Genomic DNA, 27,098 nt, shown 5'->3' on the forward strand with positions numbered 1-27,098 from the left:
TCACCAATGGGAAAACAAAAGATAGGCTGAACCCTAGATTTCCCCGTAAAGACGAGTATACAGACATGTTTCTCTAATCTTTCCCCCTTTGTAGTCTCGTTGCAATGATGCAAGGACCAAGTGGATTTTCAAAGTTTAAATGTCAAAATATGTAAGTAACCCTAACCATTGACTAATCTAGAACATAAACAACTCCACAAATATTCCTGAACATGTTCTTCAAAGCAGTTACTCACCGATTCTAAAAGTTGGTTAACACTTAGAATGTCAAGGGAATTGATAGACATAGATGTCTTTCGACCTGATTGGCTTCCATTAGCATCTGAAATTGTTTCTTCATCTATGAGGGAAGGTGGTGCCATGACCTGATAGAGTAAAGAAACACAATTACCTCTCTTAGAAAGCATATTTGAAAGTCATGTCATTGGGGTGGGAGAAAGTTCAAGACATCACAAAAAGAAAAAATAGTAACCAACTAGACATAAATAAATCATAAATGTATATCTCAAATACACAAAATGGTTCCTCTACAACCTCATCAAAAGTCTCGAATTCAATCTGAGCAAGTGGAGAGCAGGGGTGAGGCGTTTCCATATACAGAGGAATCCCAAGTGGATATGCATCGTCTGGTTCAAACCTTTCCAGGAGTTGTTTTCTTATGCTTGGTAACTCATCCTGGAAAACAGTAGCCAAGATTAAACGTCCTGTTCTAGAAGAAGATGAGAACAAATCCTGTACTAAGAAACTCATTTATTTAATAGTTTAAGATCCATAAGAGGGATTTTTTTGGTATAACCATCTGGTATCAAGAACCCACTAGCCTGACTAATCCAGATTCACGCAAAATAGTGCCCATTAAAGAAGCGCTCCCTACCAATAGTTTCCCCATTCCCTGAGACTTTTTACGGAAAAGGAAAAAATGAGAATATATTGACAGCGGATCCATTTTCCTATGAATTCGCATAAACAGTGGCACACATGTTTGTAACTAGAGCAGATTATGCTCCAATCAAATACTCTCATCGTTCAGTAGCAGAAAACTCATGGAAGCAGTTTAGCAAGTCTGAGAGAAGGAGACTCTCCAATAGTTCGCTTTGGACACTAAAAAGATTTAATAACCAGTTTTGATGATAACTATTCAGAATAATGCCTAAGTATGTGGACAATGAATATTAATTTCATAGAATTCAGGAAACTTTTTGAATCATCTTATATTGACACAATGTTATTATATCAGTCAACAAAGGAGCGATTTAGAAACCACACAAGAAGTTATTTCTTCAACCTACTTTTATTTCTACTCTGTTATTTGTTGAGAAGTCGATAAACTTCACTCTTACAACATCAAGTCTGTGTCATAAAAGAATGTACAAGTAGTGTCTATGACTCAACCCGAGTCAACCACAATCTTCCATCAAACTTACCAAACTACCTATAAAAGGTGGATTCCTTGCCAAAAGTACAAATGTAAGGAGAAAGATTCATTAGTGCTGCCTACATCATTCTTTCTATTTTGAAACAATCTTCCCTATCTATCATAATTGTATTGACCAAGCAAATCAAACTAGCTGTTAATGACACATAAAGATAGCATTAGCGTGTATAAATCTGTCTTGCAAGCAAACAAAGATTCCCCACCACTTATGAGGTTGCGAACCTGCATCATACATCAAAAGTTTGAGAAAGCTAAGAAAGTTAATACCTCTGACAATATTCCGCATTTAGATGTGAAGTGCAACATAATGATTTCTTTAAATTTTTCATCGTTTAACTCTACTGCTGACAGGGATTGCAAAGCTGCAATTTCATCTTCCTGTGAGCCATAACCATATGTTTCACTACCAGATGCCGTTTGCAGCCTCACATCTTCTCCCAACTTAAGATAAGGATCAACCTATTTAACCAAACATTTATGACATGATTAAAATTTAAACAAACTATATATATTAGAAAACATGGAGAGCTGATCAGATTAGGCCTAACAGCAAGATTGGAAGAAATCAACTACTTATCCAACAAACAGAACATAAACACAAAGAGTTTTGGGAGATTAACCATTTCATCTGTCAGTGATGATTTAACCACACGACTTAGTTCAGGGAGATTGCCCGCCCTTGCTGAACAGATGAGCATATATGATGCCAAAGTAAATAGAGACCTCCTTCGAGATGGTTGTAAACCTCCTTCAGTAATCAGTGAGTAAAACGACAGTCAGTATTTGCACCAAAGACATTAATGCTGGTAAAACCAGAAATTTCACTGTAAGATACAGTATTGATCATCGACAACCCAGTCAGGAACTTCTGAAGTGATTGAAGTTTTCATTAGGTCGTATTACTGATGTCAAAACTTATGTCTGACCCCAACTAAATAACTGTAAGCTTGCGCTCCCCAAGTTCGTAAGATGGTGGAACTGGATAGTGAACCCAACTCACCTTCTTTATCCATCGAAATAGTCCTTAGAGAGAAGGCTAACTGGAAAGACCGAACAAGCGCCATATGACTAGAATTCTGCAATTAGCAAGACCAACTATCATGTGGTTGATGAAACAGTTGCAGAACGACATAGAAGATGGAGATCAAGCAATACAAGACTTATAACAGTTTGGAGTAGCCTTTAAAATAGCTTTGTCAAAGATTTATTTGGAGAAAATAATTTGTGCAAAAGAAAAAAGAAAAGAAAACATTTCTATGGTCAATGATTTGCCACTAGATACTGAAAACTGGAACAGAGAAATGTTTGTATACAACAAAAAAGATGGGATCTAACCTTTGATCGAATGAAAAGTAAAACAATTTTGTACGTATGGGCCATCGCATCAAAATTGGAAGGTGTGTTATCAGTCAGTGTTGCCTGAACCCAGATAGATGAAAGCAGAAGACTCACTTGGTGACTACTCAACCGAAGCGAAATGATCTCCTGAAGTATTTCAGAGGATTAGACATTTAATAAGGTTAAAAGGAAAACAAATTCATGGACAACTCTTGCAAATAAAAGAAGAGAGATCAGTTCTTCCATACAGATTTCCTGTCAGGTAGGGCATCCTTGAAGCCACAGGATTGACTTTGAGATCGAGAGTCACCAGATTGATGTGAATGGCGACTGACATCTTCATTTTCTTCTCCCACTTCTCCATCTCTAGAACCATTTCCATCTGTATTTCTATCTTGAACGGAGAAACTCTTAGTTCTAACCTTAGCCAACTTCCTTGGTGATTGGACTAGAATACTCTGGGAAGAAGTTCTACTATGTAGAGATGACAAGGGACTGACAGGTGGCATAAGCACAGTGGAGAATATATGGTGTGCTACAGCTCGTGTTTCATGGTCAGTGTGTGCCATTGCCAAGAGCAAGTGGAGAAAGAGAGCATCTGGAAAAGCCTGAGGGTGATTGAGAGCAGATTATACCATTTGGACTACATAAAAGTTACAAAACCATGAATCAGGAGCACAACAACAGATTCTAGTTACCTTCCTGTAATATGACACATTTGGAATGCAAGAAACAATTTGTGCTGTGCGATACACAGCTGCAATCGTTGATCTAGCAGCGACGGTGCTAGCTGGAATGTTCTCTAGCACCATGCCCATCATATCAAGTATAGGGCCCACATCAGCAACCTGCTAATGACAGATGTCATAATAAAAACACTACCTTTACCTAAAACATAAAATCACAGGGTATGCTCGTGTATATAAGCAAATGAAGATCTAAACTTAATAACTTATAAGCGACAATAAAAATACAGCATTCATCATGTAATGGCACTTGGTTCCTGCACTCTACCAGAGGCAAATAGGATGTTGATGCTTGCAATCAATTGTACTTGGTAATAACAAGGTATGCGCACACTCTACCCTCCCCAAAGCCCACTTAGTGGGATTTCACTGGGTATGTTGTTGTTGTTGTTGTTCTTGTAATAGCAAGCAGCTTTAGCAAAAAACTAAGAAAATAAATTGAGCAGACAAACATTAAACCCAGAGAAAGAACTTACTCCCAGAAATTATAATCAAATTTGAACAACTCATTATCATCACAGTTTTGACTGAAAACATCAACATCTATTGACCTTCAAATAGTGCCAGTTGCATCAAATCTTACACCGAGTCCAAGTAGAGCTTTAAAACTACTTACTGGTATAGATTCTAGGAAATGCAAAAGATCACTATTTCTATTAAAGGCCTCATTATGGGGATAGAGTGAATAAGTAGGCCAAACAAACTGCAAAGAAAAGGCTGCTGGGTACAGAATGTTTATCTTTAATTCACTTGTAGTTATTAAAACTAGCACTCTCCTTGGGTACAGTACACACTGAAAATTATTAAATCAGGATCAGCTTACACTTGATAAAGAAAAATGTCAAATTGTGAAACTCATAGGTCTAATAAGCATGTATTTCTGGTCCAAACAATTTTTAATCAGCACTGGAAGATAAAAGCAAAAAGGCACAACTTCAACTGTCAATATGCAAAGTGAAATGCTTCCTCAAACACACATAAGAAAAAAACATTGAGAACATATGGAACAGAATAAAGGGTAGTGGATTGCAAGTAACCTTAGATGAAGACAATTTACTTCATTGTCAACTTCGTGCTGGATTTAGGTACATATGTAAAAGAAAAGAAAACTTCAGAGTACAATGCATGCGTGCAGCCAATTGAAACCAAATTATCAAACACAAACCTTCTTTGAGAGCTGTAATATGCACTTCTCTAGGGCAGACTGAAGATTGGAGTTAGAAGTATTTAATCCATCTTTTGGACTAGATGCTTCAGTTGAATACTGCATGCACTTCCGTAAATGTTTAATCAGGTCATTAATGACACCAACTATAGTTGCGGAAGCCTTCTCTTTTGCACTTTCTACCAAGTGTGTGACCACATTAACTATACTGATCTGTATGTCAGGCTGCTTGACAATGTTCTTGTGATCCAAATGCTTGACCAAGATGGATAGCAACAAATGAGAATTTTCACCTGGGATCAAAATTCGTATTAAGCTAAAATTGAAAGAGCAACATGACTAAACCAATCACAAATATTAATCTCAGCTGAAGAAACGGAACAAGGAGCCCATGAATCACCTGATTCCTCTAGCAGGCACTGCAAATGCATGAGAACTGAGCAGGCGAGTCCTTTCTCTGACGCCCAATAGTTTTCAGTGTCAAAACTATGAAAAAGAGGTTCAAGAACCCGCCGTACACTAGTTGCTTCTTTTGTCAGTAAGGCCATGTTACGTAAGCAAACTCTGGCCCAATAAGAGGGGCTTTTGGCTGTCTCTCTGATTGAAGTATGACAATAATAGAAAGTAAGATAATCCATTATATTGTCAGCCGGAGGAAAAGAACTTTGCCTTTTTAGGCGTATAATCTTACATTGAGGATGTCAATTTTGTATTTGCATTCATGCTATTTGGCGAGGAGGAAACCTTCTTGCTCATATCAGGGAAAGATGAGCTGTGATCATCACTATTCAACACTCCTTGAACCCACTGTTCTAAAGGTTCAGACTGTTTACTGTCTTGTCCATTTTCTAGGTTCACTGTGAAGTCAATGTAATTCTCCAAAGTTGCAGTAATAATCTGCATTGTTTTCATCCAACATTAGAAACAACAATTGGCAGTTGGAGTATCTCTTGATCTGAAAATTGAATAACTGAGTAATATTGAAATTATCTTACATGATCAAAGTCAATGGAGATATGAGACTGCTCCCCCATAAACCACACCTAAAAGAAAAAGTGGGAAAAAAAAAGCAAATGAAACACATGTGGAGAAAGGTCAAAAGAGGAAAGAATACAAGGAATCAAAAATATATCTGAACTTCCAAGAAAATTGATAAACACGAAAATAATAACGTGTAGCTATGATGAGAAATGGTCCATAAGCTTCATAGCATATAAGTTGTTTACTATTTTAACCTTATTAGCAAATACTGAACCTCATGCTAGATTTAATTACTTTCCATTATCTGTTCGCTTCACAAACTTTGAATCATCACTGGATGCACTACATTCAAGTGAATTAATTAAAAAATGGAAAGGGTAATCTCTAAGTTGCTCCTTGAGAAACTAATGTTTAGACATCATGAAAGAAGCTTCTCATCTCAGTTATAGAAGCTGCAGTAGAGTACTGAAACAAAATGGCACCTTCTCTCAATTACTGCGCTATGTTAAGCTACTGTTGTATACACTGGAAACTTCCCAATTTTATTGGATGTCCCCGAAGGATGAGTTTTATACACTTGAAACTTTTCCAGTTACTTGATAATTCTCTGATGTAAACAGGCAAAATTAGCTGCCAAAACACAACATATAAGTAGATACTTATCATTGAACTAATGAGTTTGGATAGGCACAGTGAAAAATTACACTTTGAAATGAGTTAAATAACTCCAACACACAAAAATACAGTGACACATGTACCTCAAGTCCTTAACAATATAAGACTAGTTATCAGGAAGTGCTAATTAGGGATTCACATTACAAGCTTTTATCACCATACATGGGCCCTTCCTGGTTCTAACTGGTCCAAGACATGTCCAGTATTGAGACAAAGCCACTATATGAAAAGGTAAAGAGTAATTAGCTTGTTCATTCCTCCTACAGTCGTGGGAATGTTCTGTGTGATGACAACTAAAGTACATAACATCCTAGTATCTGATTCAAAAGCTGCAAGAATAAGCTACATTTGAGATTAAGTGGTAAGATATTGACGTTAGTGAAACAACAAATGCAGATAAATCCTTCAAAGAAGGAACTATCATTAGTCTATGTCACCAAGATCTAGTAATTCCGAATATCAGAAAACACCCCAAACACCTGAAGTGGTTCCAAGTTCTGGGTACTTAAGAATTTTGCAAGTATAATTAAATAAATACTAAGCAACAGAAAGAGAGAGAGACTGAGTTTTTACCAAGACAGCCAAAGTTTGCATTCCTGCAGAACGCAAGCGCAAGGCTCTGTCATCATCTCCAACTTCTCGAGCTAGTTGGCACAGTTTAGGTATAAGGCCTTCTAAGTTGAACATGTAAGTACCATCCATCTGCTTAACAAGGAGAAGCAAGAGAACTTGAATCCACTTTTTAGCATAAACCCAAAATATTTTCCAGGTTCTTCTAAATCCATTTATCAAAACCACACTCCATTTCCTTCTCTCAAACCACTCCCAAGGGTGAAACCAACCCACCAAAAATAAAATCCCAAAACTGCCCCTTGTTTCTTTTAGAGTTAAGCCTCTTATAGAAGCCAATAGATGACTAAAAACATTCAAAATCCAGGATAGAATATGCAATACCATAACTTCTTTTACCTTTTTGGGGGGAGTAGGTGCAATACTAATATTGTTCTTCATTCATCAAAAGTTACATCCTCCTCGTGGAATTACAATAATAGACCGCAGGCCTAATTCAACCCCAAAAGCTAGCTCAAGAAATGAAAATTGCCCAAGCCATATTAAGGAGACCACCCATCTCTTAAAGGGACGATGTGAGACTCTTCACACAAACACCCTCATGCTCAGGGCTAGACATCTGGTGTGTGGACCATTAATATGGGGGCCAACATCAGGAATGAGAATTGGGATGGAGCTTTTTCTGATATCGTGTTAAAGAAATGGACCTTGGGCCTAACTCAATTCCAAAAGCTAAAGCTAGTTGAAAAGGTGAAGAACTGAGGATTGCCCAAGACCATATAAGGAGAAAAATTTTGCCTCCCACCCACCAATGTGGGACTTAACACTCCCCCTCATGCCCAGATTAGACATCTGAAGCGTGGATAATATATGATGGGGGGACCATATTGTGTGAAACAAGACTTGGGTGGGCCTGGCTCTAATACCATGTTAATGAAATGGACCTCAGGTTTAACTCAACCCCAAAAGCTAACTCAAGAGGTAAGAATTGCCCAAGACATATTAAAGAGACCACTCATCTCTTAAAGGGTCGAAGTAGGACTCTTCCCAATCCTAACAGACATCAGTACTTGCTATCCGCTCCAAAATTATGACAGATCAGTAAGAGACACAATGATTCATGATCAAATTATACAGTGGCAGCTATATTACCCAAGTCCATCTTCAGAAATTACGCTCTTGGTTCAAATTATATGAGCAGAGTACAACTACTTCAAAATAGTCTTTCCTAGGAATGATATCCGTGTTTATTAACCATCTATTTTCCTTAGGCATACAAACCTGGCAATTGATGAAGTCGACTAGAGTGTTGCAACCTAAAATCTGCATTTCATCATGCTGTGTTTGTTCAAAAAGAGTGCGGATAATCCCCAATAGACTAGCAGCATATAGTGGCCTGCAGTTGTAAATTTAAACAATTAAACAATTACATTTTGTTCTAACTGCATCAAAGTCAAAAGTAACTTGAGTAAATATTGTATGCAGAACTTCGTTTGTATCAGTGCAATAATGCAAAACTGCATATCACATGCATAGATACTGATGTTAACTAAGAAGAAACATTTCCATCTAAAATTACTTAGTCAACTAGAACATCGTAGATACCCTATAGCCTATTTTCAAGTCAGAAATTTCTGAGGAAACAACTAAGCATTATTACTTGAATAGTGTCTAGACATATCTGAGGTGGCATCTACAGAGTTGCAAATCGTTTTTCAGTATTATAATTCATTGCCTAGTTTCAAGATAACCTACTAGATCTCTGGTAAAATCAGTGCTCAAAACAACGGCAACAGGAAGCAAGAATACAAGTCACCAAGGAAAGCGGGAAAGGATAGGTGCTCTCTACAACACATTGGCCCCTTTCAACAACTTAACTGGGGAAGAAGATACTGCTATATGGAAGATAGGCAACAAAGGAGTTTTCCCTGTGAACTCAGCATACAAGAACCTCACCACTTCAAACAACAGGATCGAACAGTGGCCTTGGAAGATGAAATGGGGGACAAAAATTCCATACAAGGTATTGTTTCACATGGCTGCTGACCAGAGAAGTAGTACTGACACATGAAAACATGAAGAAGAGGAAATACCAATTGTGTTCCAGGTGTTACTTATGTGAAGAATAAACAGAGACAATCAACCATCTTTTTTTACACTCATCTTCTTTTACACTGTTAATGGGAAGACCAGCTATAGAGAATATTTATTTGTCTGAGGAAAATCACTTGGGTGAAACCAAGGAACATTGAAGGAGTATCGAAGTTCTGGATGAGAGTTGGCAATACTACAACAAAGGAGGAGAGATGGAAGATTGTCCCAGCTTGTATATGGTGGACAGTGTGGAAGGAAAGAAATCAAAGATGCTTTAAGGGAAAGCAAAACAATCTGCCGAATTTTAAGATGAACTGCCTGGCTTTGTACTATTTTTGGTGTGAACAAAAAGTGTTGGGACAGACTGAAATATTATTGATGTTTTAGACTATTTGTAACAAAAAGTACAAATAGTTTTCCTAGGTTGTAATAATTTTGGAAGGGGGACTACACTTATGTAGTATACATGTGGATATATAGACTAAAAAGTTACCTTTCTCAAAAAAAAGGAAAGCGGGAAAAGATCTAAAACAATCTCATACATGTGGCCTACCTATAGGTCACATGAAGACAGCTTAACCGCTACTCCAAGGCTCCCCTTCAACTCCAAACTCTTTTAATGCTCTCAGACAAGGACAGGAACACTATCAAAACGGGTAGATCTAATGTGGATTTTCTTCAGGCACATAACTCTTGATAACCAGTTGAGGTTTATCAACAGCCCCGGAACAAAGGGAGATGAATTTACTGCTGGGGTTTCCGTTCTTTAAGTTCTAAGTTCTTGTGTAATGGAACTTTATAGAACTACACCATGGGGCTGCAAAACCAGCACTGTACATTAACGTATGCATATGAGAAATGAAGAGCCTTTGTAGTTCCCTTGCAGTTGAGGACAACAAAAAAAGCTCTTCCGTCTAGTTTCTTCACTGTTGCCAAAGACTAACCAAGCAATCTAGTGATGATCTTTCTCTACATATAGATTTTAGGGAACAAAAATATAGAAGACCCATATTTCTCCATATTGTTCTCCAGAATTCATTCCCTTTTTTCTGTTTCTTTTTCTCTTTTTTCCTTTTCTGGATAAGCAAGATCCATTTCCTTTTTTATCACCTGTTCATGTTCAACTTCATCTGCCACAAATAATTGTAGCCATGCACCTAGAACGGCATAAGATCTGGCTTAATCTTCCCATCTAAGCTTAGTACTGAGAAGAGCCTTAGTAAACTTATGGTTTGTTCCTATCCATTCCTTGTCTAGTAAATGCAGATAAATCTATAGTAGGACATTCAAACTGATTTTTGTTTTGAGCTATAGGTACACAAATACTTCTATTTATTGTTCAAACTTACATCTGCTCCTTACATGAAGATAGCAGCTTCCTGTAGATCATTGTAACAACTTTTACTGACCCAAGGTGCTCATTTCGCAAATCTTTGTAACACCTTTGCTCCAGGTATTCGGTAATCTGAATCACGTTGATCAGTCATTAGTATACACATATTAAGGAGACTCAAAACACCAAGAAAGCTTTCCAAACATGGAAATTAATGAAACTTCATAACTCCCAATACTACAATATGAATATTCTGATTCATAGGGAGAAATTCATGGCAACATTTTATCTATATTTCAGGATGAATACGACACATGGAGGTTCGGATATTTTTTCACTTCAATGATTTAACGGAGAGAGTGAGCTCACCTTTCTTACAGAGTAATCCCTCTCATGCCTTAAGTGAGGGAGCAAACATAAAAAGACCTCTGTAGTAAAATTAAACTATGGAAGAGACTTCATGACCTGATTTTGAACTCTTATTTTAGAACATTACTGCAAAAAGAAAAAAAAAAATTTGGAGGCTGAATTCCTAGAAACTACTTGCAATTTGAGATAATAAAATCCTCTCAAGTATGTACCTTGAACATAACATCCAAGGTATAATAGCATAACAAAACGCATTTCCCCTTTAAAAAAAATCACTAAGATGACTTAATTGTCCCCTGTGAATGGAGAAGTACAATGTTGCCCACAGGACAAACATGCTTAAAATCTACGTTGCCAACAGGTGTGTGAAGGATGCCCTAAAAGTAGTGCATTTTTGGAGAATCCAATATGGGTGCAACAACATTTTTGGAGAGTCCCTGCAACATAGCTTAAAATACAAGAAGAGCACTAAAGGGAAAAATTGAAGTTCTCATGAATCAGTTTTTCAACAAATTCTTAAAAGCAAAATACAATACTCTGTCCCAACTTCAAAATTTTAGTGGGTCTTCTTCGGTATTTGGGAAGTTGAATAGAAGCAAAATTACAAAAAGTTAAATTTGATGAAGTAGTGAATTATAAGTGAAGAAAAAACTTATTTTTACCTTTGGTATTCTCAATGGGTTTCTTGAAGCATACTCACAAAGTTTTGCAATCTTTCTATCATTTGGCTCAGCATCCTGCAATAAGAGATAGTGAATATAGCAAAAGAGTGAAGATGATATCATGAGTAAAAAAAAGAAGAAATAGACCTGTGATTTGGGGAAAATCTCTCCAAGGAGCTTCTTGTAGCGTTTAACAGGCTGTCTTGACCTTGCTCGCAATGATGGACAAAAGAAGCAGAGACTACCACATGCAGGCACTACTTTCCTTGACATTACCCCCATATTTATACAATTTCAAGCCCAAATCCCTATACACCACCACTTTCACTTGAATCAATCATCCAATCGAAACAATACAAATTCTAATATGATTATGCATTTTGAGGGTCCGTAAATAAGAAAAAACATCATGAAATCAACAAAATGCGAAAGGAGCAAAAAATTCAACAATAAAAAAACAATACCTACCAATTGAAAATCCAAAATTCAACTCTCGATCTAGATCCACGCCAATGAGCAATTCTCTTTGAACGAAATTATCAAAACTATAATTGTTGTTTAAAACATAAAAAAAGTTACTACATATTATAATATCTGGAATTGTTAAGTCAAAGAGGGAGGGAAGAGGCTTGAAATTTACAAATCTCCTCCCCTTTTGAGGTTTTTCAATCCTACTAATTATTATTACACCAAAAAAGATAACTAATTATTACAGAGATTGGAGAAAAGTAATTAGGCGTGGAAAAAAAAACAGTATCTAAAAAAGGAATCTTTATAAATAGTGGCTCTCACTAACTTACAAGTGTAACGGGCAAGTCCAACCTAACGATTGTTTGTGTTGGAAAGTAATATATTTATGATATATATTAAAACACATAAATTTAATTCAAAAATTATTTATGAGAAGATGAATCCACAAGTTAGACGGTAATAAACTCTCTCAATACTTAAGTGACAAACATCATATAAAAATTCTTTTTCTAGGTTAGATGAACCCCTAAGGAGAGCAAAAACATGTCGTGCTTTACTTGAACAAGAAAAACACACGCTATATATATCATAATAGTTATATCAGGATTAAGAATATAAGTACATTTAACAGTTTAAAGAATATGCTTTTGTTAGTAAATCTAAAATAACTATATCTACTCGGACACGTTCAAAACATACAAAATGCACTAACATAAGAAGTTGGAACTATATTGTTCCCATAATCAAGATAAATTATATATAGTCTTGTATTACAATCGTACTGATAACATATCCAATTTCCATCTTAGATTGTGAATCAAAAATACTTTATACTTATAAGAACCGATGATTTAATTCTCTGTGTATAAGTTAAAACTCTATACACTAAATCATCTACTATATGAGTAAATAGACATCATAAACGAATATATGATTTATTAAAACTGAATAAATAATTATTCTATGATAAATATTATATCTAAACATATGGTTAAATAGTTATATATATATATATATCCCACAGTTTGTCGGTATGCATATTTTATAAGTGATGACTATATTATAATGAAGTGTAGTTTTATTTTATATATACAAAAGTTACTTATTTGTAGAAACACTTTTTGAGAATAAATTATTAGAAAAATGTTTTTAAATATGATAATTTGTGTTTAGTTAATTTATTTGAAAAATATTTTTGATAAATAAATTATATTTGGCTAATTTTTTTTTAAAGTACTTTAAAGAGTCAATTACAAAAAAATAAAAAAAAGTATCAATGTACTTTTAATATAAAAACTAATTTATGTGTATTATACGTTTTTGTAAAGTATAGAAACAGGTCGAATTCCAAAAATGTATTCCCTATTTCCTTTTTTTTATTTGTCCTACTTTTATTATTAGTCAATTTTAAAAATGAATTGTCTTTATTGTGAAACTAATATATGTACACAACTATATTACGTGATATAGTCAAATATAAGGATCTTACTAGTTTACATAAATATTAGTTTTATCCTTAATCATGTTTAGTTATATAGTGTAAATAAGAATTTTTATTGTATAATTCAGAAAATTCTCAATTTAAATTTAGGTGGTATTTTTTGAATTTTGAGGTTTTAGCTTTGTTTCTGAGTACAAACATATAACTCTTATGTATTTGAATCTAAGTTATAAGTATTATAAATTACAACAATTAACAACTTAAATTCGTTGAGTTATACCAAAATTACTTTTAGTATCTAAATGATTTCGTTCATTACCAATAATTAACAATTTTAAAAATATTTTTAAAAATTATAATAATATATTTCATACAAATAAATTTTAATTGACTTAAAAAGATTAAATTGTGTCATATAAGTTATGATGAAGAGTATATAAAGTTGTCTAAACAAACTCTGTTAAGATGACCAAAAATAAAAAAACAACTCAATCAATCATCAAAAGAGACCCACAATAGGCCCAAAACCAATTAAGACACTATCCAAATAACATTAGTAAAATAGATTGTCAATTAGGAAACTCTCTAGAAATCTCTTTAACATCTCTACCTGTCAAACATCTTCATGGTTCAATTTATCGGTCATCTATTGTGGTATCTTAAGTGACTCTTTCGATCCTTCTTTGGTTGTTGTTGACATTTACCGATGATAAAATTGAACCTTTTATTTTTCTGTAAGTATTTTATAGAATGATAAATAAGGAATATGAGAATTTAGATATTTTGTGGAGCTATTCATTTTTATGTTCATTTATAAAAGATTATACATTGATTTTTTAGTGTAACTTTTTTCATCATATTTTTTTACTAATTAATGGTTTGTAATAATTATAATTTTATATATTGGGAGGCCGAGGCCGATATGATGTCTCGATATCCTCAACTCTTTCCTTCTACCCCTAGTCTAGCTTGAGGGAATGAGTTCCTCATGGTTTACTCTTTTGGTGTCATGTGTCTTAGATATTCCCATGATTTCCTCATTTATGCATGTTCATGAAAGGCTTAAGTTTTGAGAAAATGAGTCAACTTGATTGATTTCTACATGTTTACGTGCATTTTAGTATGAGTTGCATATAGACTTCATGTTATGATGTTTTGAACATGCTTTAGCTTGGAGTTGATGTTTCCTCCTCGGTTATGTGCATTTATATGATTGCATTCATGATTGGGATGTTAAGTTTAAGTTCCTACCCTCATTATGATGTCTGGAATCTTATTCGAGGATGAATGATCCCAAGAGGGAGATAATATAACATCTCGGATTCAGACAAGTAAAAGATATTCATTTCGCAATCAATTCGGCGAAGTAACTCGAGGACGTCGAACGACTCGGCGATCTACCGAGTAGAACTTCTCACCTTTTTGAATTGATTTCTGCATCCAGTGTTCTAAAACTTTAGGCGAGCTGGATCGAGCTCACCATTCCATTCGGCGAGTCGCCAAGGTGAATTTTCCATCGCCTAATTAGCTTAGTCTAGGAGCCGACTCAGTGGAACTGTCGGCAAGCTAAAGGCTCACTTGGCGAGTCACCGAGTGGCTTTTGGCGAGCTCCAGCGTTTCTTGTTTCCATTTTTTAAGTTAGGGACTTCTGGGTCTTTTCAGATTATTTTAATTCAATACCATGTCGTTTTACACTTCACCTAAAGACCTATATAAGAGTTTTACCCCAAATTTTCCCAATTTAAAAGGATTCTCTCAAATTCCTAAAAGAAGAACAAGTCTCTCTCTAGAAGTTGAAGAAGAAAGCTAGGATTTTCAAGACAAGTCTCAAATTCCACCATTGAAGTTAAGCTTTTGGCATTGAGGTATGATAGTTTTCATTCATGGATTCCTTCCATTCATGGAGTTCCCAAATTCTCTTATTTTCAAAGTTAGAATTCCCCAATTGAGCTAGGGATTTCTTCTATGATATGAGTTCCTTTAATTATTGATCTAATTGATTGATTTATGATCTATCGTGAATGAATTGAGTAAATATCATGATTTTATGATGATTCCCCATGAACGCATGTAATCCCCATGTTTTCCAAATTATGATGATATGATGTAGATCTTGGATTATGAAAGAAGATTATATGAAATCAAGCATAAATTGATAGAATTACATGAAATTATGATGAATTTCTATGAACCTATGTCTAACCCATGTTTTCTAGATGTTGATGATTGGAAGTGGGTTTTGAACCTTGAAAGGGTGAATTATGGAATTATGCATGTTCTTATGAAATTTATGTAAATGTTTTAAGGATGCTTTGAGAGTGAAGTATCAATGATGATGATGTTGTTGTGTTGTTGAAATGATTTCTCATATACACATGAAAGCATGATTGAGAAAGGTTTACTCACATAATAAGTATTCTAAGGTTGAAAGGTCTTCTCACCTTTGGCTGAGCAAGTGACTAACACGGAGTTTAGGGCTGCTTTTCAAGTATTAGCTCACGCTATGATGGCCCAAGCCAATAGGGAGGTTGCGGTTCCCGTGAACCCAAATGTGGGTACAACGACATCTAGAGTGAGGGACTTCACTAAGATGAATCCTCCGGAGTTTCATGGTTATAAGGTTGAGAAAGATCCTCAAGAGTTCATTGATGAGGTTTACAAGGTGTTGATGATCATGGGAGTGACTCAGGTGGAAAAGAAGGAGTTGACCGCTTATCAACTTAAGGGTGTTGTTCAAATTTGGTTCAATCAATGGAAAGAAGGGAGACCAAAAGATGTGGGTCCTCTCGATTGAGAGAAGTTTAAGGTTGCTTTCCTTGATAGGTTCTTTCCCCTTGAGATGAGGGAGGCAAAAGTGCTTGAGTTCATCAACCTTTGTCAAGGTAGGATGAGTGTGAAAGAATATGTTTTGAAGTTCACACAATTGTCTAAATATGCTCCTACAATGGTTGTCGATCCTAGGGCAAGAATGAGTAAGTTCGTTTTGGGTGTGTCTGAAAAAGTGGTTAAAGAATGTCGAACCTCCATGCTTGTTAATGACATGGACATTTCTCATCTCATGGTTCATGCTCAATAGATTGAAGAAAGAAACTTAAGGAAAGGTCTAGGGAGGCAATTATTCGGCATCTCGAATCTCCACATCAAGTTAGTATTTTTTTGCTATTCTATTTTTTTTATTATGTGCTTGAATTTTTATTTTTATTTGTTCATAATAATAATTTTATTTTTTACTATCTACTTCTTACAATAAAATAATTTAGAATTCATTTAATTGATTAAAATTGTCCGCAGTCCTCTATTATTTGATCATCAATTACTAATTGTGCAGATCAAATCATATTAGTCTAAATTTTTAATGGAAAGGTATTATTCTAAAAAAAATTACAAATATTCAAAGCCAATTATAACGACTCAAACTTCAACTGACTTGGAAGAACAAGCTAATGAGTCAAAAGAATATCGGCAAAGTGAAGGAATTGATTTAAATTCATTGTCAATTGATCCTGGGGAAAGATTACCTATTCGAAAATATCATCCAAATGATCATGACGCAATAAGGAGGGCATATCTTCAACAAGGTCCATTCCAATCTCGAAGTCATATGTTTCCTACCAGATTTATGTATTGTAAATTTCATCGCTTTAATGTTGATGGGTTGATCAATATGATTGGTTGGAATATAGTATAAAAAAGGATGCTGCTTTTTGCTTCTATTGTTATTTGTTTGAAGATGAAAATATTAATCAAGGGGGAGGACATGCATTTTCAAATATAGGATTTACAAGTTGGAATAAAAAAAGAAGTTTGAATGATCATATTGGTGTACCAAACAGTAATCAGTCAATTTTTTTTTTGAAGATTTGATGAGACAAAATCAATCCATTCAAAGTGTGCTTGCTAAACAATCTGATCAACATAAGTTAGAATATCGAACTTATTTAGAAGCTGCCATCGATGTCATAAGATATCTTTTGAATCAAGAATTATCTTTTCAGGGACATCATGAAGATGAGTCACCTCTTAATAAAGGTAATTACATTGAACTTCTTGAATGGTACACTAAACGATGTGATAATATTGCTGATGCATTTAAAAAGGCACCAAAAAATAATCAGTTGACTTATCCATACATTCACCAAGATATTATTACTGCATGTAAGATGGAAACAATTAAGTATATCATCAAAGATTTAAATGATGATTACTTTTCAATATTAGTTGATGAATCTCGTGAAGTGTCATGCAAAGAGCAAATGACTATTGTTTTAAGGTACGTTGATAGAAAAGGAAGGGTAATGGAGAGATTTATTGATATCATTCATATTCGTGATACTAGTGCATTGTCTCTAAAAAAGGGAATTATTGATTTGCTAGCTAAATATTATTTAAGTTCATCTTATGTACGAGGACAATGTTATGATGGAGCAAGTAATATGCAAGGAGATTTAAATGGGCTCAAGAAATTAATTCAAAAAGAAAGTAGAGGTGCACATTTTATTCATTGTTTTGCTCATCAACTCCAATTAACTCTTGTTGCAATTTCTAGAAGATGTGATGAAGTGCAAGAACTTTTATCATTGACTTCCGATATATTAAATATGGTTGGAGGTTCTTTCAAGTGTAGAGATGAAATCGTTAATCACAAGCCAAAGAAATTGAAGAAGCACTGTAGAAAGGTGAGCTTGAAACTAGCAAGGGTTTGAATCAAGAATTAGGTCTTGCTAGGGCCGGTGATACTAGATGGGGTTGTCACTATAAATCCTTTAAGAGTTTCATTCTTATGTTTGGCCCTATTATTGATGTACTTGATGGTATTGTTGTTAACACATGTTTTGAAGAAAAGTGTAGAGCAAAGGGATATTTAAAAGCATGTTTAATATTTGAGGTTGTCTTCATGTTGCATTTCATGTGCACTATTTTAGCAATCACAAATGAGCTTAATACAACTTTTCAAAGGAAGGAACAAGACATTGCAAATGCCATGATACTTGTTGGAGTATCAAAAAATTGATTGCAAGTATTGAGGGATAACGGTTGGAATTCTCTTATTGATGAAGTGTCAAATTTTTGTACCAAATATGATATATTGACACCTAATTTTGATGAGCTTCATGTTATTCTTGGAAGATCACGCCGGAGAATTGCAGAATACACTATTTTACATCACTATCGTGTTGAAGTATTTTATAAAATTATTGATTGACAACTTCAAGAACTTAATAATCGCTTTGATGAGGTGACTATCGATTTGTTTCTTGGAATCACTTGTTTATATCTAGTTGAATCATTTTCAAGCTTTGAGATGGAAAAGATATTGAAATTGGCTGAGTTATATCCTAATGATTTTGATAAACATTCTATGGTTGATCTTCGTTCTCAGCTTGAGAATTATATAATTAATGTTCGGGATCATGATAAAAGGTTTTCCAATCTTAAGGGACTCAGTTATTTTTCCGAGAAACTAGTTGAGGCAAAAAAGCATAGAACTTATCCTCTTTTATTTCGACTAGTGAAATTTGCTTTACTATTGCCAGTTGCCACTGCTACAGTTGAAAGAACCTTCTCTGCGATGAAATTGATTAAGTCTGACTTACGAAATCGAATGGACAATGAGTTTTTGAGTGGTTGTTTGGTGCCTTATATAGAAAAGGAAGTATTTAGTCGTGTTTCTAATGAGGATATTATGTATACCTTTCAAAATATGAAATTTCATAGGGGAGAACTTTAGTTATGTACTTGAACTGAGTTTTATTATTATGATTTGAGTCATTTTTCCTAATATAATATTATTGCAATGATTTTTTCATTTTTATTAATTATTGACAAAGGTTATCCAACAAAAATAATGGTCTAAAACCAATTTAAATATAAGGCCCTGTAACTTCTTTTCCTTTTTTCTTCTTCATTTTTTTAAAGATATTAATCATTTATTTGCAATGCAATCTCATGCTGAATAATGTTGTATGAAACTTTATTTAATAATATGAAGATGTGAATGGTTTAATTTAAAATTTTAAAATACTATCTAATTAAAAGAGGCCTCAAATTTTTGGAGGCCTAAAACAAAATTTTCATTGATTTTCTTCTTGAGTCATTTTTGTCCCTTTAATGGTGACACCACTTAGAAATAATCTTACGTATGCCACTGGCCTTACCAATACTTGAGTGATAGCTGTTATTATATGCAAATTCAATTAAAGGCAAGTGATTATTCCAATTACCCTTGAAGTAATTACATATGCCCTCAACATATCTTCCAAAGTTTGGATAGTACGCTCCGCTTGCCCGTCGGTTTGCGGATGAAAGACTGTACTAAGCTTAACACGAGTACCAAGCCCTTATTGGAAATATTTCCAAAATAGAGAAGTGAATTGGGTACCACGATTGAAGATAATGGACAAGGGAACTCCATGCAACCTAACCATTTCTCTCTAGTACAACTTAGCATAGTCCTTTGCCGAATAATAAACCTTGACGGGGATGAAATGAGCCGATTTTTTCATACAATCTACTATAACCCAAATCGAGTCATGTTGCCACCGGGTGCGGGGTAAACCAACAATCAAGTTCATATTCAAGTCTTCCCACTTCCAAGTATGTATACAAATGTCTTGGGACAAACCTCCCAATTTGTGATGCTCAACTTTCACTTGTTGACAATTAGGACACTTAGCCACAAATTTTGCAATATCTTTCTTCATCCCATTCCACCAATATACCTTTCGCAAGTCATGGTATATCTTGGTGGCTCCTGGGTGAATGGAATATCGAGAACTATGGTCTTCTGAGAAGATCTGCTCTCTCAAGTCATCTGCATTGGGAACACACAAATGACCTTGATAATGAAACACACACCATCTCCCCCTTGGGAGAAAGCCTCAACAGACTTTTTAAGCACCACATCATTCAATTCTACTAAAGTTGGATCAAGACCTTCTTTGGCTTTCACATTCACCACAAAAGACGATTTTGAACCATTGTGAACCATAACACCACCTTTGGTGGAGTCAAAAAATCGAACCCCAATCGGGCCAATCTATGAACATCTCGAACCAACTCTTTCTTATCTTCCTCAACATGAGCAACACTACCTATTGATAACCGACTAAGAGCATCCGTCACCACATTTTCTTTGACGGGGAGATATAGAACACTCATATAATAATCTTTTAGTAACTCAAGCCATCTTCTTTGGTGAAGATTTAGATCCTTCTATTTAAACACATATTGCAAACTTTTGTGGTCGGTAAAGACATCAACATGAACACCATATAAGTAATGCCTCCAAATCTTAAAGGCAAAAAGAACTGCCGCCAACTCTAAATCATGGGTAGGATAGTTCTTTTAGTTCACCTTAAGTTGCCTGGAGACATAGGCAATGGCTTTCCCATTTTGCATAAGGACGTATCCTAACCCAATTCTTGAAGCATCATAATAAACAACAAACTCATCGGTTCCTTCTAGTAAAGTCAACATCGGAGCGGAAGTAAGTCTATCTTTCAACTCTTAGAAACTTTTCTTGCATGCTTTTGACTAGGGCTGCGTATCGATCGGTTCAGTTCGGTTCGGTTTTGGAATTCATCGGTTTTACTTATAGGTTATCGGTTTGTAATCATGCTAAATCGTTATGGAACCGTTAAGATATTGGTTTATCAGTTATCAGTTTATTGATTAGTGATCGTTATCGGTTTGATTATCGGGTTAACCGTTAACAGTTTGCACAAGTTTCATTGAGAATTACTAATGGACTAATCACTAATTAATAGTACGCAATAGCCAGTAGTCACTGATGAAATTTTCCATGTTAGTCCATTACTACATAAAACACCTAATAAAACTCCATATTAACGAAAGATGTCAATATTACCCAAATTAACGAAAGATGTCAATACTCTAAAGGAATCCTCGTAACAACAAAGTCAATTTCGATATAAACTATAAAGAGAGACCATTACAGCACTACTAACGAAAATCATTAATGATCATGAGACTATTACTAATACAAACTTTTTCATTGCAGATTGTAGTATTTCAATAATGCAGGCATATCTCACTGACTTACTCACTGTAATGAGAAGATAAAAACAAAGACTTAAAATAAGGGAACCAACCATTTGAACCTCAATTTAGACACTTAGAGAATGATATTCAATATAACTCACCGGTGTGGGAGCAGTGACAGTGAATCAATGAGTGATGTCGCAACTTTGGAATATTATTGTGAAATTTGAGTGTCAACTATTAAGTCAATGTAAAGAGTCTGAAGACTGAATTGTAAACCCTAAAGGCTAAAAGTGCCTAAGGCCTTAAGTGTTATAAATGTAATTAATTAAACTTCTTATTGGGTTATCGGGGCACCCTATTAGATATATGGCCACACCGAGACCCGAACTGAGAAGCCGATAAGAAGTTTATAGTAAATCGAGACCCGAACCGTCTAACCATTAACCCAAACCATTGACCCAATAACCAAATTATTGGTTCGGATTATCAGTTTTGGTTGGGTTTTGAACAGCCCTACTTTTGACCATATGAACTTAACCTTCTTTTGGGTCAATGTCGTCAATGGAGAGGCAATCAAAGAAAACCCTTCAACAAACCTTTTATAGTAACCAACCAAACCTAAGAAACTTCTAATATCCATAGGGGATAGAGGTCTAGGCCAACTTTTAACTGCATCCATCTTCTTAGGATCTACTACAATACCCTTATCGGAAATAATGTGACCAAGAAAAGCCACAGACCTTAATCAAAACTCACATTTACTAAACTTAGCAAAACGTTATTGGTCCTTGAGAACTTGCAACACAATCCTCAAATGGTTGGTATGCTTGTGTTCACTCCTTGAATAGATCAATATATCATCAAATGACACAATCACAAATATGTCGAGGTATTGCCTAAACACCCTATTCATCAAATCTATAAATGCGGCCAAAGCATTGGTCAAGCCAAAGTACATCACCAAAAACTCATAATGACCATAGCGAGTTCGAACAACCATTTTCAAAATATCACCCTCTTTCACCCTGGATTGGTGATAACCCGACTGGAGGTCAATCCTAGAGAAGTAACTTGCTCCTTGTAGTTGATCAAACAAGTCATATATCCTTGGAAAAGAATAGTTATTCTTAATGGTAACCTTGTTCAATTAAGTGTAATTGATACACATACAAAGCGATCCATCTTTCTTTTGAACAATCAAAACTTGAGCACCCCCTGGAGAGATACTTGGTTGGATGAAACCCTTATCCAAAAAAATCTTTCAATTGCTCTTTTAATTCCTTAAGTTCTGCCGGAGCCATACGATAAAGAGGAATAGAGATAGGTTGTGTATCTGGGAGAAGGTTAATACCGAAGTCTATTTCCCTTTTGGGAGGATTACTGGGTAGGTCATCATGGAACACTTCGAGAAACTCATTTACAATGGGGATCGACTCAATAGTACGGGTTTCGGAATCCATATCCCTTACTTTTACTAGATGATATATGCAACCCTTAGAAATCATCTTTCTAGCTGGAAGACAAGAAACAAACCGATCTTTCAGCATAGAATTTCCTCATTCCCATTCTAGGATAGGCTCATTTGGAAACTGAAACTTGACCACTCGGGTTCTACAATCAATAGAAGCATAATAAGAATGCAACCAATATATTCCAATAATAACATCAAAATCTTGCATATCAAGCTCTACAAGATCAACATGAGTGACTCTATGGGATAAGGAGACGGGACAATTGCTATAGACTTTCTTAGCCACAATAGATTCACTGATAGGAGTAGAGAAAGAAAAATGGTCCAACAACACATTCAGAAGAATATCAAACCTCATTTCCACATATGGAATCACAAAAGACAAGGTAGCACTGGGATCAAGTAATGCATAAACATCTAAATAAAAGACTTTCAATATACAGGTAACCACATCGGGAGAACCCTCTTGCTCATAGCGAGTCTTAAGAGCATAGAATTAGTTTTTCTTTGGAGCACTTGAACTCGAACCACTAGGAGAAGCTTGCCTACCTTCTCTTCCCTTAGCCGTAAGCGACGGACAATCCCTTATTTTATGACCACTCTTACCACAACAGACGCAACCATCCATGTCGGCTAAACACTTACCCTCATGCTTCCTTTCACACCTAGCACAAGTAGACAATGAAGATCCACCACCATTCCGTCCTTGAGGATTAGGGTTAGATACCTTATCTTTGTTGAACTTAAGAGGATCATTGGAGGAACCTTGACCGGAAAACCTTTGTCGGAATTCAGAACGACCATGTGCATCGGACCTTGAATGTGAGAAGTTACCATCACCGGTCCTTGCCTTTTTTGTCTCCCAATATCTTTCCCTAAAATTCTCCTCTTATATTTGTTGAGCATGAACCATAAGACGAGAAATATCCATATCATTGATAAGCATGGTGGTATGACATTTCTTGATCACCATCTCGAACACGCCCGAAACAAACTTACTCATCCTTTCCCTAGGGTCGACAATCATAGTAGGAGCATACTTAGACAATTGTGTGAACTTTAAAACATATTCTTTCACACTCATGTTTCCTTGACGGAGGTTGATGAATTCAAGTATATTTTCGTCCCTCATCTCTAAGGGAAATAACCTATCAAGGAAAACAACCTTAAGCTTTTCCCAATCGGGAGGACCCGTATCAACCGCCCTCTCTTCTTTCCATTGGTTGAACCAAACTTGAGCAACACCTTTACGTTGGTAATCGGCCAATTCTGCCTTATCTACCGGCATCACTCCCATGATCATCAACACCCTATACACTTCATCAATGAAATCTTTAGGATCTTCCTCAAACTTAGAACCATGAAACTTCAGGGGATTCATTCTAGTGAAGTCCCTCACTCTAGATGTCGTCGTATCCACATTTAGGTTCACGGGAACCACAACCTCCTTATTGGCTTGAGCCAACACTTGAAAATCAGCCTTAAACTCTACATTAGTCACTTGCTCGACCAAAGATGGGTTGGAACTTGAGGAGCTTGAGGAGGATCTTCTTGTTCCACATTCTCATTTACAGTCCTCCTAACGTATGCTCTTTGAGGGGCCATTTCCTAAAAGCATCGGATTGGAATTATGAGAAAGGACATATAGAGTTAACTCTATCACACGACTTAGAGTAATAAAAGACGAGGAATTTCCTAATCATCTTATAGCTTCTTATTCATAAATGTGGGTTGCTTCACACTCATGAACAATACTCTACTCGACATGGTTTATAAGACATCCTAGGACCTTTCTAAACCTTGTGCTCTGAATACCAAGTTTTTTATGACCCAAGGTACCTCCTAGACATGACATGGCATATAGGACCTCGAGAATCCCTACATAAGTCACTTAGAATACATCATACAAGATAATATAGTTTAAGAGTTTAAAAGACAGTTTATATCATAAAGAATTTATTGAAAAATAAAGCGGAAGTCTAAACAGTCTCAAAGCCATCAATTACAACAAGAGTGATTGGGATGTAATCCATGCATCACATACAATATCTATAAAGTAANTTGAGGGGCCATTTCCTAAAAGCATCGGATTGGAATTATGAGAAAGGACATATAGAGTTAACTCTATCACACGACTTAGAGTAATAAAAGACGAGGAATTTCCTAATCATCTTATAGCTTCTTATTCATAAATGTGGGTTGCTTCACACTCATGAACAAGACTCTACTCGACGTGGCTTATAAGACATCCTAGGACCTCTCTAAACCTTGTGCTCTGAATACTAAGTTTTTCATGACCCAAGGTACCCCCCTAGACGTGACATGGCGTATAGGACCTCGAGAGTCCCTACACAAGTCACTTAGAATACATCATACAAGATAATATAGTTTAAGAGTTTAAAAGACAATTTATATCATAAAGAATTTGTTGAAAAATGAAGCGGAAGTCTAAACAGTCTCAAAGCCATCGATTACAACAAGAGTGATTGGGATGTAATCCATGCATCACATACAATATCTGTAAAGTAAAGACGGTAAGAAATAAAAGGTTAGGTCTTCAGAACATGAGGACTTACCACTTCTCAAAACTACTAAAGTGATCTCTAGCCACGAGGATGTGGAATCGAAACGTCGAATCCTATATTTGAAAGAATGTAGGCAATAGTAGCGTTAGTACAAATAATGTACCAAGTATGATAACAATGCATAGAAGATATGAAATCATGCTAAAAAGGACTTTATATGACATGCAATGACCAAGCTAAATCATGAGAAAAGGGGTTAAAAAACATAAATCATAAGGCATGGTCAATGCAAGCTAAACATCTTTAAAACACGTTTTGAGATACTTCTAGAAGTAACCTTAGTTACTTACGGTGGGAGATTTAGCTTTAACCGACATAGAGACCACGTGAGCTATAACATGGAATCCAGTGTCTACCCCACATCAAAAAGAGGTGTCCTACTTGCCAAGGTAAGGACCATGAACTTCTGCTTACGTGGATCCACTAGCTAATATCTAAGATAATCATCCTATGAGGGCATATAGGTATGGGATAATGAGATTGCTACTAGAAACTCAGCCTCAATCTACAGGAGAGTTTCCATCTCAACATTCTCTCAGTGCTAAGCATAAATTCCACAAAATAGTCATTATCTTAACTTGTCTTATCATTAAGAGGCATGGGTATTCACCGCTTGCCTTATCGTCCATGGAAGGCACATCAATTTGCCAATCCAAGCTAGATTTTATTAGAATAACTCCTAAATCTTGATTCAAAGTTAAGTTTAGAAAACCTTTCAACTCTAAGAATCCTTTAAGTGAGAAATCCTTTCACAACAACAACAACATGGATGTGTTAATCTCAAATCAACTTAAATCATTTTTCATAAATTTCATAAAGAACATGCATATCTTTATAAATTCACCCTTCATAGTTCAAAAAGCTTCTCCATATGATCATAGTATAGAAATCATAGATTTCACATGGGTTTATGAGAATTCAACTTAGAAACATGCAATTACTTAAATTCATTCATAAAAAGACATAAAACCATCAATTAGATCATAATTGAAAAGAACCCATGAAATTGAGTAAAAACCCTAACTTCCATTAGAGATTCTACCTTGCAAAATTAGAGAATTTAGGAACCTTATAGAGGAAAGAGATCCATAGGTGAAGACTATCATACCTTGATGCCAAGAGCTTTCAATCAATGGTGAAATTGGAGACTTGACTTGTAGCCCTAGCCTTTTTCTTCAAGCTTTAGAGAGAGAAATATTTTAGGAAGAACTTTGATCAACTTTGAGAATTTTAGAAGAATGAATTGAATTAAGTGTTTTTGGGGGGTAAAACCGTGTATATAGGGCCTAGGGTAGAAGGTAAAACGACATAGTATTAAGTTAAAACAATAGCGAAAAGACTGAAATGACTATGACTTAAAACTGCTGAAATGCCTCTCTAGAAAAGCTTCACGGGCCGTCTAGAGCACCACGGCCCGTCTAGCAGGTCGTGAAGATGCTTTGTCCGACTGGTCTTTACTATTTAAGTCATAACCTTTTACTCCAAGCTTGGAATTAGGAAAAATTGGTGGCGTTGGAAAGAGGACTCAAAGATCTTTAATTTGATATGTCATGGTTTTGAGCTGAAAAATATGATTATTTGAAGTTGACCCTAAACTCTAAGTCTGACAAGTTTTCTTTGCGGACGACTTCACGGTCTGTGTAAAGTTTCACAGACCGTTTAGACATACATGGTCCTTTACAGTGAACTTATATAACACCCTACTAACTAGGTGACTTGTATGACCCATTTGACGGGTCGTTAAGATCACCACGGGCC

The 27,098-nt window shown here is 35.5% G+C and overlaps 1 protein-coding gene across 7 annotated transcripts in view; it reads right to left on the bottom strand.

The window, feature by feature from the left end:
- Positions 1 to 27,098, bottom strand: part of LOC125856415 (protein SEMI-ROLLED LEAF 2) — a 53,265-nt gene that overhangs the window by 14,889 nt on the left and 11,278 nt on the right. Inside the window, exons 1-18 of one of the 7 annotated variants that reach the window (XM_049535951.1) lie at positions 11,837 to 12,054; positions 11,516 to 11,676; positions 11,369 to 11,443; positions 10,354 to 10,469; positions 8,192 to 8,306; positions 6,914 to 7,042; positions 5,680 to 5,727; positions 5,376 to 5,581; positions 5,085 to 5,281; positions 4,685 to 4,977; positions 3,472 to 3,621; positions 3,022 to 3,381; positions 2,771 to 2,920; positions 2,436 to 2,511; positions 2,056 to 2,183; positions 1,703 to 1,894; positions 535 to 675; positions 237 to 365 (exon numbers count right to left, since the gene is read on the bottom strand). In XM_049535951.1, the coding sequence (XP_049391908.1) occupies positions 237 to 365; positions 535 to 675; positions 1,703 to 1,894; positions 2,056 to 2,183; positions 2,436 to 2,511; positions 2,771 to 2,920; positions 3,022 to 3,381; positions 3,472 to 3,621; positions 4,685 to 4,977; positions 5,085 to 5,281; positions 5,376 to 5,581; positions 5,680 to 5,727; positions 6,914 to 7,042; positions 8,192 to 8,306; positions 10,354 to 10,469; positions 11,369 to 11,443; positions 11,516 to 11,650 (2,640 nt within the window). In that variant the 5' untranslated portion in view covers positions 11,651 to 11,676; positions 11,837 to 12,054. Of the gene's footprint in view, positions 1 to 236; positions 366 to 534; positions 676 to 1,702; positions 1,895 to 2,055; positions 2,184 to 2,435; positions 2,512 to 2,770; positions 2,921 to 3,021; positions 3,382 to 3,471; positions 3,625 to 4,684; positions 4,978 to 5,084; positions 5,282 to 5,375; positions 5,582 to 5,679; positions 5,728 to 6,913; positions 7,043 to 8,191; positions 8,307 to 10,353; positions 10,470 to 11,368; positions 11,444 to 11,515; positions 11,677 to 11,836; positions 12,055 to 27,098 lie in introns of those variants that run through there. The other 6 variants (XM_049535946.1, XM_049535950.1, XM_049535948.1 and 3 more) reach the window with 6 other exon arrangements.

The sequence above is a fragment of the Solanum stenotomum genome, chromosome 2 (assembly GCF_019186545.1).
Source record: "Solanum stenotomum isolate F172 chromosome 2, ASM1918654v1, whole genome shotgun sequence".
In the NCBI taxonomy this organism is placed as follows: domain Eukaryota; kingdom Viridiplantae; phylum Streptophyta; class Magnoliopsida; order Solanales; family Solanaceae; genus Solanum; species Solanum stenotomum.